At 52.4% G+C, this 14,405-nt stretch overlaps 1 protein-coding gene across 16 annotated transcripts in view; it reads left to right on the top strand.

The window, feature by feature from the left end:
• Window positions 1-14,405, top strand: part of CFAP61 (cilia and flagella associated protein 61) — a 106,039-nt gene that overhangs the window by 34,083 nt on the left and 57,551 nt on the right. For all 16 annotated transcript variants that reach the window (XR_010471831.1, XR_010471830.1, XR_010471827.1 and 13 more), the window contains one exon: window positions 10,124-10,251. Coding sequence is in view for 9 of the 16 variants with exons in the window: in XM_065059458.1 (XP_064915530.1) it covers window positions 10,124-10,251 (128 nt within the window). In the remaining 7 variants the exon portion in view is untranslated. The remainder of the gene's footprint in view (window positions 1-10,123; window positions 10,252-14,405) is intronic.

The raw sequence follows: 14,405 nt of genomic DNA, 5'->3' as shown, positions 1-14,405 counted from the left end.
GCCGCGCTGCGGCACGCTCGGGTGTGCTCAGCACCGCGCCGGGCCACATCTGCCGCGCTGCAGCACGCTCGGGTGTGCTCAGCACCGCGCCGGGCCACATCTGCCGCGCTGCGGCACGCTCGGGTCTGCTCAGCACCGCGCCGGGCCACATCTGCCGCGCTGCAGCACGCTCGGGTGTGCTCAGCACCGCGCCGGGCCACATCTGCCGCGCTGCGGCACGCTCGGGTGTGCTCAGCACCGCGCCGGGCCACATCTGCCGCGCTGCAGCACGCTCGGGTCTGCTCAGCACCGCGCCGGGCCACATCTGCCGCGCTGCAGCACGCTCGGGTCTGCTCAGCACCGCGCCGGGCCACATCTGCCGCGCTGCGGCACGCTCGGGTCTGCTCAGCACCACATCGTGCCACATCTGCCGCGCTGCGGCACGCTCGGGTCTGCTCAGCACCACATCGGGCCACATCTGCCGCGCTGCGGCACGCTCGGGTCTGCTCAGCACCACATCGGGCCACATCTGCCGCGCTGCGGCACGCTCGGGTCTGCTCAGCACCGCGCCGGGCCACATCTGCCGCGCTGCGGCACGCTCGGGTCTGCTCAGCACCGCGCCGGGCCACATCTGCCGCGCTGCGGCACGCTCGGGTCTGCTCAGCACCGCGCCGGGCCACATCTGCCGCGCTGCGGCACGCTCGGGTCTGCTCAGCACCGCGCCGGGCCACATCTGCCGCGCTGCGGCACGCTCGGGTGTGCTCAGCACCGCGCCGGGCCACATCTGCCGCGCTGCAGCACGCTCGGGTCTGCTCAGCACCGCGCCGGGCCACATCTGCCGCGCTGCAGCACGCTCGGGTCTGCTCAGCACCGCGCCGGGCCACATCTGCCGCGCTGCGGCACGCTCGGGTCTGCTCAGCACCACATCGTGCCACATCTGCCGCGCTGCGGCACGCTCGGGTCTGCTCAGCACCACATCGGGCCACATCTGCCGCGCTGCGGCACGCTCGGGTCTGCTCAGCACCACATCGGGCCACATCTGCCGCGCTGCGGCACGCTCGGGTCTGCTCAGCACCGCGCCGGGCCACATCTGCCGCGCTGCGGCACGCTCGGGTCTGCTCAGCACCGCGCCGGGCCACATCTGCCGCGCTGCGGCACGCTCGGGTCTGCTCAGCACCGCGCCGGGCCACATCTGCCGCGCTGCGGCACGCTCGGGTCTGCTCAGCACCGCACCGGGCCACATCTGCCGCGCTGCAGCACGCTCGGGTGTGCTCAGCACCGCGTTGGGCCAACATCTGCCGCGCTGCGGCACGCTCGGGTGTGCTCAGCACCGCGTTGGGCCAACATCTGCCGCGCTGCGGCACGCTCGGGTGTGCTCAGCACCACATTGGGCCACATCTGCCGCGCTGCAGGGTGTGCGCACAGCCCCGCGCGGGCTCCTGGCTGCTCCTGGCATCCAGCGCTCTCTGCAGCTGTTCACATCAAAAGGCGATCTCCGAGTTTCGTATTCCGAATCAGTCACCGGTATCCAAGTGCCAATTGGCACAAGATCCAAAGACTCAAAATCTTAATTCCCAGAGTGTTACAACAGGTTAGATGATGATTGTGCTTCGCACATCTGTCAGTCGTTTCAGTCATGTTACCTTAAGAACCAGTCGGTTACAACAGAATACTGAACATCTTATGAAGCGCTGCTGGCCTTTACAGTGCATTTAATTATTGGTGGAGTAGAAAGCTATAGATAATTAAATAATTTTTAATGATTTCTTCATAAATAAACAATTTGTAAACTTGTTTGCTTTCTCACCATCTGGGAGCATTCTGTTATCCATCTGTTTCATGTAATTATCAATGAAAGGGAAGAATAGGTGATATAATTAACAAGAATAACTGATCCACAATGAAGAACAAAAATGTCACACATCTGTTGAATTATTTTCTTCTTTCTGCCCTTTCATTATTATTCATGCTATTGGGTTTATTATATTTATTTAATTTCATGGCTGCATTCGAGCTGTCGTGTTTTGTTGTGCAGTTCAGAGTGGTTTGGTTGTTTCTGCTATAGCTTCTAAAAAGAAGACAGAGCAGTTGTTACAGCATAGCAGTTTCTTTTCTGTAGAAGAGGCGTTCGCTCTGCGGTGTTGAGCGATGCTGCTGTGTCCTGGTGTCCCCAGGCTGTTCTCTGTTAAATGAGCTTGTTTTGTGTCCATTCCAAAGTTTCAGGACTTTAAAACAATAGAATATGTCCACTCTGCTGGGGCTTCTAAAAAATTAGCTATCAGGTAAAACAAAAAACCAGTAAAATAGGAGCTTTGACTTTTGGGGCAGCTTGTTTGGGAAGGAAAGTAAGACGGATATAGATGAGTTTTTCTCCAGATGACAGTGTCTCCCTCAGCAAACTCGAGGCGTTCCACTCTTCGTGGCTCTCACTTCCTGATGTTAGGCTGGCTCGTCAGCAGCTGCCGTGGCCGTTCGCTCGTGTGTCAGTGTCTGTGGAGCTGGGCCAGAGCTGCCGATGCCTCCCTCGGTACTCACGGTAAAATCTGAACAGGATTTGAGTGTTGTGGATCAGCCCAGCCCGGTGCAGTCCGGTACCCTGGCCTGCTGGCAAGGGGAGCAGGAAGGGCTCAGAACTGAAACCGTGCTGTCGGGGTGCAGGAAAGCGGGGAAAAGGAAGGGACGTGAGCCGTTCACACGCGTGACTGAGGGTCCCAGCTGGTCTAGAGCGCGGCTGGAGAAACCTGACTCAGTGGCATTGAAACGATAATAAAAATGAGTTAACATAAGCAGATTTTAAAACATGGGGGGAGAGGTTGTGTACAACAGAACAGTCTGCTCTGAACAAGCAGAGCTTTTTTGCTTCACACTGAACGGCTGAGAGAAAATGAGGGAGCAAGGTTGTCACTTGTGTGGCCAAGGAGAGGTGTCAAGAGGGTGGACAGGTACAGATACAGGGGCTGTAACAGCAAATCTCTGCAGTGTGTGGGAGCAGTGGATGCTGCTCACACCAGGGCTGTAACACAGCAAACCTCTGCTCTGCAGTGTGTGAGTGCACAGCTGGATGCTGCTCACACCAGGGCTGGAGCACAGCTGGATGCTGCTACACCAGGGCTGTAACACAGCAAACCTCTGCTCTGCAGTGTGTGAGTGCACAGCTGGATGCTGCTCCCACCAGGGCTGGAGCACAGCTGGATGCTGCTACACGAGGGCTGGAGCACAGCTGGATGCTGCTACACCAGGGCTGGAGCACAGCAGACCTGTGCTCTGCGGTGTGTGGGAGCAGTGGATGCTGCTCAGCACCACAGCCCGGGCAGCGTCTGCTCCCGCGCGCGGTGGGCCGCGCTGCTGGGATCGGAGCGCAGGTGCGGAGTTGCCCGTGGCGGGGCAGAAAGCAGCCGCTGCTGTTCCACCCGAGGGCTGTTTGCCTCCTGGCAGAGGCTTCCGGCTTCGTGGGAAATCTGCACTAATAGGGGTTTCATTTCAGCTCAGATTTGGTTCCGTATGAGTTCAGGTGAGGCACTGGAATGTACTGAAGGTGGCTAAAGTGCTGAAGGGTTTTGGTGGATTTATTTTTAAATCATTAAGCCTTTACTAAGATAACGGAGAATAAATACAGCAAAGAGAGCCTATGTAGGATGGGTACGTAGGATGAGCAAGAGAATTCCGCGCTGTTTAAATACCAAGATTCATTTATCCAAGTTAAAACAGAAGCATTCCTACAATTTGTACGTGAACATGTTGGTATTACAAACAAAGGGTTGGTGTCTATAGTTTTCACTTAACCAGAAAAGTAGTATTAATTTTTAAAGAAGTAACCATTGTTTGAGATGCTATTGTGCTTGAGTAATGAATTTTTAATGCTTTCATAGTGTGGGCATGGATTAAAATCCATTATTTGTTGTACCTCCACTTGTTTGGTAAAGGTGATGATTTTATAGCAGCACTAGTCATGCAAACACAGTCATTCGGAACTGATGGCTGGTAATAAATTTCCTTACTGTAAATGTCAGTGGGTTTTCTGTGTTGCTGCCATTACATCTTGTTTGGAAGGCTGAATATTACACAATTATAGGAGGCACCAGATGGCATCATTAACAGGAATGCTCTGAATGTTTACCACTTATGTGCATGTGTGAAATTAAAAGTAAGATGACCTATCTTTGTTTGAAAGCATGGTGTCAGTACCGTACAGGTGTTAATGACATTTGCTGCGAACTAAAATAGGCATTTCTGCTTAAAAACAGCTCAGGCTTGTTTTAAAGCTTTTTCAAAGCATTTTGTAGATTGAATTGCGAGCAACATAATTCCAGCTTGTAAGGAGGTTATGGATGTTTTTTCCACAGAAAGGTAATGTTCACTCTTAGCAAGCGGAGCCCCTCAGCTGCTGTCGTTAAACGTGACTCTAGTCAGCGGCAAATCAATCTCCTCTTCTACCCTCGTGCTGTTATTTAGTTACCTCGTGTTCGTTGTTCTCCGTGTGGATGTGGTGATGTTTATTCGTTTTTTAAGCTGTGAGCGTTGCACGTCCCCTGCATTTTCGCGGGAGTTCAGTCCCGCAGGCCATGCTCCCTGCTGTCCCCTCGCAGAGCTGCCGGGGCGTGCGGTGACGTGCTCTCTGAAGAGGGGCCCTCGGGGGCCGCCCTCTGAGCCAGCCGGCACGGGGACGTCCTTCCAGCTGAGTCCCGTCACGCGTGTTCCGCTTCCGCGGTGCCCTTTGGGGCTGGCGGAGACCTGAGGCAGCACTTGCTTAAAATCAGAGCTTAAGGGGGTCCCTTCAGTCATGGTGGAAGAAAGCAACGTAATGTCTGGAAATGCTAGCGATACTTTCAGTTACGTATGATTTTCCTGTTCATAGGTGATTCCTAATTTTATTATACTTTGCTTATTCTATGTGAAGGCAGTATAATCAGCGCATGCTCTGCATGAGAGCTCTGTAAAATAAACACGTGAAGTTGAGGAGACGTTGTTTAAGGCAGCGATGGTCTTTGGCTGCTCAGAACCTGGCCCTAGTGCAGGAAAGTATTTTCCATATCCATTTACATTCACAGCCAATTAGAATAAATGAGTGTTTGCCCATTACTTTTTAATGGCTGTGGTTCAGGCAGTTAGATCCCAACTTCTCTTGAGCAGTGTCAGTAAAGAACGAGCTTTGATTTAAAATGATGTCCTTTGGAGTCTACTTAGTTACCTGGTTGGAATGCCTGACTAGCGTGTTAATAATTATGCTCCCCAAGCAGGATTTAGAGGGTCCGGTCGGCCCCGATGCCTGGGAAGCGTCTCCCGGCTCCAGCGCTTCCCATGCAGGGCGCAGAGCGATGCTGGAGCCGGCAGCTCCCGCTTGGCCGTTGTGAACTTGGGCCCAGCCAGGCCATCTCCCAGCTGTGTGACAGACACTCGGCGGGGTGGCATGCACAACTGAAAGCCGTCCAGCACAACCTCTCCTGCGTTTCCTTCCACATTTACGGTGGGAGTCCAGCTAGATAACGTCTAGAAGGTACTTTAGGCTGAAGTTCCTAGATGTTGCTACTTTTAATCTTGAAAAAACAAATCTGTTTACTACCTGCTTTCCCCCTTCTGAGAGTACCTTGTGGGACAGCAATAAATAGCAGCCAAGGATGAACTGGCAAGCAGAGACAGCTGTTAGAGGATCAGTGACTTCCTTAACATGAGGACTGGTGTGCATCGAGCAGAGTTCTTTAGGTTAAAATCCGGGGAGGCTGACCCCCAGAGCCGGCCCAGTGGCTTTGATCGCGTCCCGTGCCCTCCTGGGCGGCGGGTCCCGTGCCCTCCTGCCCCGCGAGAGGGGGAACCGACCCCCGGGAAACGGCCCGTTCATCGTTGAGCCGTTAGCGCTTTCAGCCCGAGCCGGAGCCAAGCTCAGACCCTCTGCAGGTGTGCGTTGGGCTGGGAATCCACACGGCAATGCCGAAAGGAAAAAGCAGTTCCTTACCACGGTAACAGTGGTCCGGCAAGGAAGGGAGAGGTTTGTGTCCGTGCCCTGCTGTCCTTCGCTGCTTTTCACGGGAAATCTCCGATTTCAGAGGGATCGGCGCAGGATTGGTCACGAATATATAACCTGTTCTTCCAGAAGCTGAAAATCAGCATTTACCCGTATGAGGTTGGGTTTAGTAATACTGTCTTTATTCATAAAAGCCTTTGAGGTCTATGGATGAAAAACCTTACATAAAAGCTAGGTATTGTCTGTGCAAACTGGTTTCACATCACCTCGGTTACTGCAGGATTCTGCCACAAAGAGGACAGAATGGTTAAGGATGCAGTCTTTGTAACAGTTGTAGTTCTTTTTACTTTTCTTTCTGTTTCTGCTGCTTGTGTAAATCCATGAATGCTTGGAAACAGCTTTGGCAAACATGTTTGCAGGCGTTCCTAGTGAAACCTTTTTGGAATGTAGCTAGTATTTAGAAAAAATATACTGCAGGCTGAAAAAGCATGTGTTTTGCAATAATTTTTGTATGTGTGTTCTTGGTATACATTGATTTTTCCTTTTTTCCTTATAATTCAAATGGAGCTTGAAATGAAAATAGCTGTTTGTTCACCCCCTAGTTTGCCCAGCGCGCTCGCTGACCTCAGCACTAACGTAGGAGTGGGCTTGTTAATCACTTTCACTGCTCCCGATGGTTTTGGCAGTGCGGGTTGCAGTTCTGTAGACCCCGTGCAGCAGTGGCGATCACTCAGCTCCCATTGACAAGTGCTGAATGAAGAGCCAGGCGCTGCGGACAGACGCGGGGTCCCTCCCGGGGTCCCCGGTGCTCGCTGGGTACGTAACCAGTGAGCTGGTCCGTGTTTATCCCGCAGTACCCTGAGCAGTGCTTTGGAATGCAGGGGCACTTTAACACGCTTACAATTTAGCAAACGATTAAGTGTGTTTAGCTAGATAAGGCCCAAGTCCTTGGTGTGTAAGAAAATCAAGTCTAACTTCTGCTGCGTTACGGAGTCTCTGTGTGAAGAGTTGCAGCGACGTGTGTAACGCTGTTTGACGCGCTGCTGGTGTTTTACTGGGGTCTGTTGACCAGTACCAGTGCAGAGCACAGCGCTGCTCCTTTTCTGTCAAAGTCCAAATCCGCTCTCCAACTTGGTTTTTCATTTCTGGGTGTTTGGTTTTCTGCGTCAACGAAGGTAACGTGTGCTATAAAAACAGGCCTATTGTAAAACAATTACAATAGCTGTTTTTAGAAGTCCTACAAATAGGTACGGAGCACCGCCCGTGTGTGCTGCTGAGCGCAGCCCAGGCAGCGCGCGCTGCTCTGCGTGCTCCCAAGTGCAAGCGAAGACACGCGTACAAACCAAATAACGATTTCATGTCTCTTTTTCCGTTGGTCCCTTGGGGTAGAGGGATGTGTGAGTTTTTGATGCTGTAAGTTGATCCTGCTCTGGCACACGTTGCGGCGTGCGATCGTAAGTGCGAGGTGATTTACGTGCAGGGTTTGTGGTGCCGGTGGAGGATCCCGAGCGGTGCGCGAGCGTTTCGGCGTCGGTAGCGTGTGCGGGGCGCTGTGTGTGCGGCAGACGTGTCGCCGCGGGGGCAGGAGGGAAAACAGGCTTCTGATCAGCAAGGAAAGTGCCTTTTATTCCGAGCTGTGTATGCCTACGATTGCTTTTTGTAGTTAACCGCTGCTGTTTCGTTTAATAAATCAGATACAAAATAAACAAGTTAGAGTTTGCTATTGACCCATCAATTATGATGTCTGATGACTCCTCTGGGGAGCATATGTAGTCGTTTGTCCTGACGCTTTGTTAAAATAAGGTGGCATTATGGGACCAATCCACCTAATTCCTCGCTCCCTGGGGCCGTTTGGCGTACTTAGCGTTAGAAAGGTGATTTCTGAAGTATGACAGCTGTTGGTGTTGGGGCCATTGTGTGCTGAACAAAAACGGTTCTATTCTGCTCATCTGCTGCCTTTGTGTCATTGATACAGAAGCCATTTCATAAATTAGATACAACTCTTCCCTGGGAAATTGTGCTACTGCTTTGTATTTCATTCTTGGAGTATCTTTAAAAAGCAAAACAGAAGTGCAGTAGGAGGAGATGTTTGAACTTGGCATTGCTGTTAAGGTCTGCTGGGTTTGTTCTATTACCTGCCGACATGCCTGTGTAGTTGCTTTGGTTTATTAGATATATTGCAAGTAGTTTCTCTTTGTGTTCTTTTTACCATTTCATTAATTTGGTTAAAAGCCACATTTGAGCAAAAGCGTCACTAGGAGCTGTTCCTCCAGAAGGCTCTGCGTTTCTCGACCGCTGCAGGAACGCTGCTGGGGTTGTTGTGTGCAGAGCTCGCGAGCCCGAGGAATACGGACGTCAGGTTCCGGCACGGTGTGCTCAGCGCCTGTTGGCGCACCAGGAGCCCTCCGGGCGTCAGCGCGGGCGGAACAACGGCAGATGCTGTAGTCGGGTGTACCCATTTGGTAGATTATAAAAATCATCCTCCGAGCTTTATTTTAGGCTGTGGGTCGTGTCTTTAATAATTGGCATTGGTTCTTTTAATTTCTCAAAATCTCTTCCACTGATGGACATTTTCAATGGAATGTAAAAGTTTTTTTCGGTTCCTGAAATGTGGAGACATTATAGATACATTACCATTTACAATCAAACCCCTTTTTACTGGCAAATCCTGCTGTAGGAAGTGTTTAACCATGTTAAAAGCGCTGCTTTGGGTTAGGTTGTCTGGCTTGCTGGTAGGGACGTGCAGGTGCTGTACGGGGCTGCGGCTGCATGTGGGCTTCACGCGTCTCCCGCCGCGGCTGCTCTGCGCTTAGCGCGGCTTCTGGAACGTTCTTCACACGTCTGCGTCTCCCACCGCGGCTGCTCTGCGCTTAGCGCGGCTTCTGGAACGTTCTCAGGGAGGTCGTGTCCCTGAGCTGAGTCTGGCTCACCACCGGATGTCATCGGTGCGCTGCGATGGGCTGCATTCACAGGAACGTTTATCTGACGGCAAAAAATGGTGTTGGCTGACCAGCGAAGATGTTTAATTTTGCCGCGTTTTGGGTTAGTTGCTATACAGCTGTGACGGTTTGCAGGGAGCGGGTCCGTAGTCCTTCGCTGAGGTGCGGGACAGACAGCTGTCCTCCCGTAGCGCGGCGGTGCTGCAGTGCCCGCTGGGGTCCCACCAGCGCACGGGCAGGCTGAGAGGTCTCTCGGGGACGTGCCAGGTCCTTCTTGAGAAGGCTAATGTCCTTGCCTTAGCTTTAAAGAAATACTTACTCTTCGTATATTGAGTTACTCTGTCAACTAATATCTAGAATTTATATTCCTACCGTAATCTCATGGGAGGAATTTAGGGCAGTTGATTTTATTAACCCTCTGTCTCCTGTTCATACCAGAGGAAAACCTGTTGTAGTCTTAGGTGGCTTCTGCCTGGGTGGCCCAGCAGAGATGTATGCGGGTGTCTGACGAGCGGTGGAAGCAGCTCCGTGTGGGCTTTGTCTCTGCAGCGCCTGTGTGCGTCTGCCGTTGTGCTCCGTGGAATGGAGCGCGTACAACCCAAGCAGCAGGAGAAGTGTGAAGTGTGTACTGCACCATGGAGAGCATTTCCCTTTCGTCGGGAACCTGGAAACTAAATATAGCCCAGGGCAGGGAAAAAATGAATTGTCAAATGCAATACTATCTCTGGACCCTTTCCTGCTGTATTTATTTTGAGAATCTGTTAGCTAGTGAGGCATGGAGACACAAAACAGCACCAAACCCCAACCATGGAGCTTGTTGTCTTCACCACTGTATGTGTGAAGAACAGAAACTGAGAAGCTAGTAATTAAAAATTTTAGAGTAAGGTTTTTGGCCAGAGTCTTGATCTGAGTGGCCCTGAGATACTGGTTCACTGCTTGGCCAGCCTGGCTTTCCGTGGAGCTGCTCTCTGTTTAAGGAAAAAGGTTAACTCCAGCGTTTTAGAAGAGATTTCTCAGATAAACACACAAAAATGCTCCAAGTTACAAGTTCCTAATTAATTGTCAGGTAAAACCATTTCCATAAATAAACCAGCAAGAGTAAAAGCGGCTCTAGAAGGTAGTGTCAGGGAGCCACAGTAAGTTTTGTATGAACGCAAGGTAATGCATTGCTGGTGGTTTAATGATTCTTAGCAGACTTTTGCTGTTTTTTAATGCATTTCTATGTAATTGTTTGTATTTTTTGCAGTTGAGTTATTCACTGAACCACATAAATCGAAAACTGCTCCTGGAATCCAGAGCTGCTATCAACACTAGAATTGTGGTGGTTGGTGCGTCCGACGTGGGGATCTCGTTTCTGGAAACACTTGTGTTTTGGTAAGCGTGGCGTTGGTTTCTCTTGCTGCCGTTTGGCGTGCGTGCCTCCCGGTTGGCAGCCGTGCTGCGGGCTGTGTCCCCGGAGGACGTGCCAAAGCCTGGACCAGCTGTGGGTGTAAAACGTTGAAAGACTTGCAGAAATTAATATAAAGTTAAAACTCCAAATGCGGCGGTTACACCACAATGTTTGTTGCCAAAGCTAGGAGAGGCTGGCTTTTTGAGGGCTGGCAGAGAACTGAAATTTTGCCTGTTCTTTTCAGTTAAGCTAAGAGTTTGGATTTCTACAATAGCCATTAATAACGTTGCAAATTAAAATATCAATACAGCAAGGGAAGTTGAAGCACTTGATGGCTGTTGTTCTGTTGCTGGAGCAGTGAGGAAAACCCACCTGCTTCCTGCTCTTTTTCCTCAGCTCCTGACTCCCCGTGGAGCATCATCCCTTGGCATAAAATAATTTTCCTCTCATCCTCCTGCTCTCAGCACCTTTTAGACTTTGAGTTTCACTCAAAATTCATTTAAAAATGTACCTTAGAGCTATTAGCCGCTTTCTTGTTATTCATCCTCTGCTGTTTGTTAGTGTGCTTTCAGTGTGGAGTGCTGTGAGGGCAAGGCAATGCGCATACAGGCTCCAGGGCAGGCAGCAGCAGCCCAGCGAGCAGGAGGGCAGTGCTGGGGGTGTCCTGCTCCAGCGCTGCGTCTGAGCCACATTCCGGCGGTGTCTGAGCCGCGTTCCGGCAGCGCTTGAGCCGCTGCTCGCTGCGTCTGAGCCGCGTTCCGGCGGTGTCTGAGCCGCGTTCCGGCAGCGCTTGAGCCGCTGCTCGCTGCGTCTGAGCCGCGTTCCGGCGGTGTCTGAGCCGCGTTCCGGCAGCGCTTGAGCCGCTGCTCGCTGCATCTGAGCCGCGTTCCGGCGGTGCCTGAGCCGCTGCTCACCGCGTCCGAGCCGTGTTCCGGCAGCGCTTGGGCCGCTGCTTGCCGCGTCTGAGCCGTGTTCTGGCAGCGCTTGAGCCGCTGCTCACCGCGTCTGAGCCGCGTTCTGGCAGCGCTTGAGCCGCTGCTCGCCGCGTCTGAGCCGCGTTCTGGCAGCGCTTGAGCCGCTGCTCACCACGTCCGAGCCGTGTTCTGGCAGCGCTTGAGCCGCTGCTCCCCGCGTCCGAGCCGTGTTCTGGCAGCGCTTGAGCCGCTGCTCGCCGCGTCCGAGCCGCGTTCTGGCAGCGCTTGAGCCGCTGCTCGCCGCGTCTGAGCCGCGTTCTGGCAGTGCTTGAGCCGCTGCTCACCGCGTCTGAGCCGCGTTCCGGCAGCGCTTGAGCCGCTGCTCCCCGCGTCTGAGCCGTGTTCCGGCAGCGCTTGAGCTGCTGCTCGCCGCGTCTGAGCCGCGTTCCGGCAGCGTCTCGCAGAACACGTCCTGGTATGTGGGGAGACGCCGCTCTTAGCGCTGCCAAGGTGAGCACTCCGCTTCCGAGACGTTGAGTAGCGCTCCGAGAACGCAAAACGCAAGCAGTCCATGCTTAGCGAAGAACGGCACGGAATTTATATTAATGTTTGTATACATTTTAGAAAGATTATGGTTTTAATTTTTGCAGCAGCAGCAGCAGATAAAGTCTCCTGATCAATGTGAAGGCCTTTCCATACAATTTAGCTTACTTTACTCATAATTTTCTAACATTCTTTGCAAAGGTTACATGCACTAAAAATAGCTAGATTGAATCAATTTGTAAGCCCCTAATCCTTAAAACGAGGAAGTAGTTGTCTCCTCATTATTCTTCATACTTAATTGTTTTACATTATCAGTCACCATGGAAACACATAAATGTAATTCACTTACCTCCATGATGATTGTTAGAACTAGATTTTACAAGTGTTTTCAACTCCTTTGAGACTGCAGAGGTACGTTTTACCCTGGGCAGAGGAGTGGCGTCTCCTCCCGGCGAGCTGCTGCCCCAAACCAGCCCCTGAGCCCTGGTCACACACCGCTGGGCTGCCCCAAACCAGCCCGTGAGCCCTGGTCACACACCGCTGGGCTGCCCCAAACCAGCCCCTGAGCCCTGGTCACACACCGCTGGGCTGCCCCAAACCAGCCCCTGAGCCCTCGTCACACACCGCTGGGCTGCCCCAAACCAGCCCCTGAGCCCTGGTCACACACCGCTGGGCTGCACCAAACCAGCCCCTGAGCCCTGGTCACACACCGCTGGGCTGCCCCAAACCAGCCCGTGAGCCCTGGTCACACACCGCTGGGCTGCCCCAAACCAGCCCGTGAGCCCTGGTCACACACCGCTGGGCTGCCCCAAACCAGCCCGTGAGCCCTGGTCACACACCGCTGGGCTGCCCCAAACCAGCCCGTGAGCCCTGGTCACACGCCGCTGCTGCAGGCATTGCTCAGAGCGCTGCTACACGCGCAGTGGTGCCCATCACGTCAAAGGGCAGCACAGAAATGCTGTGCGTGAGGATGTGCAATGACCTACCTGCGGGAAAGCTGGGGGTGCTCCGAGCCCTGGAGAGCTGCACCCGTTGTGCTTAGTCTAACGCTAGGTCAGTGGAGGTGAGCTCATTATTCATGTTTCACCATTCAAATAATTATCTCCTGCTGATATTTCTTCTTGGAGTGCAATCACATGCAGATGCGCTTTCAGCTGTAGAGTTACTTGTGTTTAGGATGCCCATGAGTGTTTTATTCAGGAGCTGGTGGATCGCTGGGGGCGGCGGTGCTGGCGGGACCCTGTGACCGCAGGCAGCGGGGACAGGAGGGCAGCGGCTCTGGAGCCCGCGGTGCAGCCCTGCGGAGCTGCAGCGAGCTGGGCATCAGAAGCTGCTGCAGCGGTTAACTTCCCGGGGAAGGAATCGTGATGCCCGCAGTCCCTGCACGAGGCTCCTCCTGGGCAGTGCAGTTACCTGCTTCCCCTTGCACAAAGCCACGACTTAGGTCGCTCTCTAGCACTAAGACAAGGCTTATATATGTAGTAGCAGCATCAGACGGCTTGTTAAAGCGGTGTAGACTGAGCGATGTGCTCTCCTGAAGGAGAAGCAGCAACTGAACAAACCCTGTCCCTGTTGGTGTCCCTGGCTGCCGCCCCTTCGCTGGGCCCTGGGGACAGCCCTGGTGGCGCTGGGTGGAGCAGGTAAAGAAACTCCAGAGGGAGGTTAAGCTGCAATACAAGTTGTATTTATTTTTAGTTTCCCTTGAGTGACTTGGTCTTTGGGGGAAAAAAGTACAAAAAAGCTTTTGTCAGACATTCCAGTAAATACATCCGTGCCCCCGCTTGCACGGGCGGTACCATGAGCCACTGGCATTGACAGACGATGTGAGTGAAGGCCCTAAAAAGGACTGATTTATGGCTAAAGGAAGTTTTCAAGACTGTATCACCGCTGAGACCAGGTATGCATACACTAAATTTATAAATGAAAAACGGTTTTAAATATTCAGCTTGCAAGTATTAAATTTGCATCTGAAAATGATTTGCAAGTGTAAGATCTGTTTTCATGAATACAGAAAATCAGTACCCCTGAATATGAGAAAAGGAGTAACGGGTTCAGTTCGAAGTTCTGCAGGTACCAGTTGCTGGAGGAACAGCAGCAAGTGTGAACAGCTAGAACTGGGGGTACTGAGCTGCACAGTCCTCATATCTTCATATTCCCAAATAATGAGATGCTTTGAAAGTAACTTCACTGCTAAATAGTAACGTAGCAGGAGGGCAGCGGGATTTTTGTTTGGTGTTTGCTTTGGCCGTTTCGGGAGGATGGTGGCGGCAGCGGCGGCTGGCCGGAAGAGCACACGGTTGACAAGTGGCCGGCTCGGGGCAGCACGCTAGCCGGGGAGCCCCGGGGCAGGGACGGGCTCGGCTGCAGGAGCGCAGGGGTCTCGCGCACAGCACCGTCTTGTCATCGCTTCCGTGGAGTGGAGCTTCGTATCCACCTCTTTGCATATAGCTGTGGAAAGTGTTATTGTCTTCTGATCATAGGGAAAACCCTTTTAATCCATGATTTGGAAAACCTACTTAATCCAACCTCTGGTGTAAACAATGGCTTATTCTCTGAGGACGCTGGAAATATCCATAATGTGCTACGCAAAATAGCAGAGAGTGAATGGTGGCTAAGATGACAGTATTTTGCACAAAAAATGTTGTGAAATAGATTTATTTCCATTTGGGTGCATTGAAATA

This window comes from Columba livia, chromosome 3, assembly GCF_036013475.1.
Source record: "Columba livia isolate bColLiv1 breed racing homer chromosome 3, bColLiv1.pat.W.v2, whole genome shotgun sequence".
NCBI classification, from domain to species: Eukaryota; Metazoa; Chordata; class Aves; order Columbiformes; family Columbidae; genus Columba; species Columba livia.
This window is presented reverse-complemented; position numbering and strand designations above follow the sequence as displayed.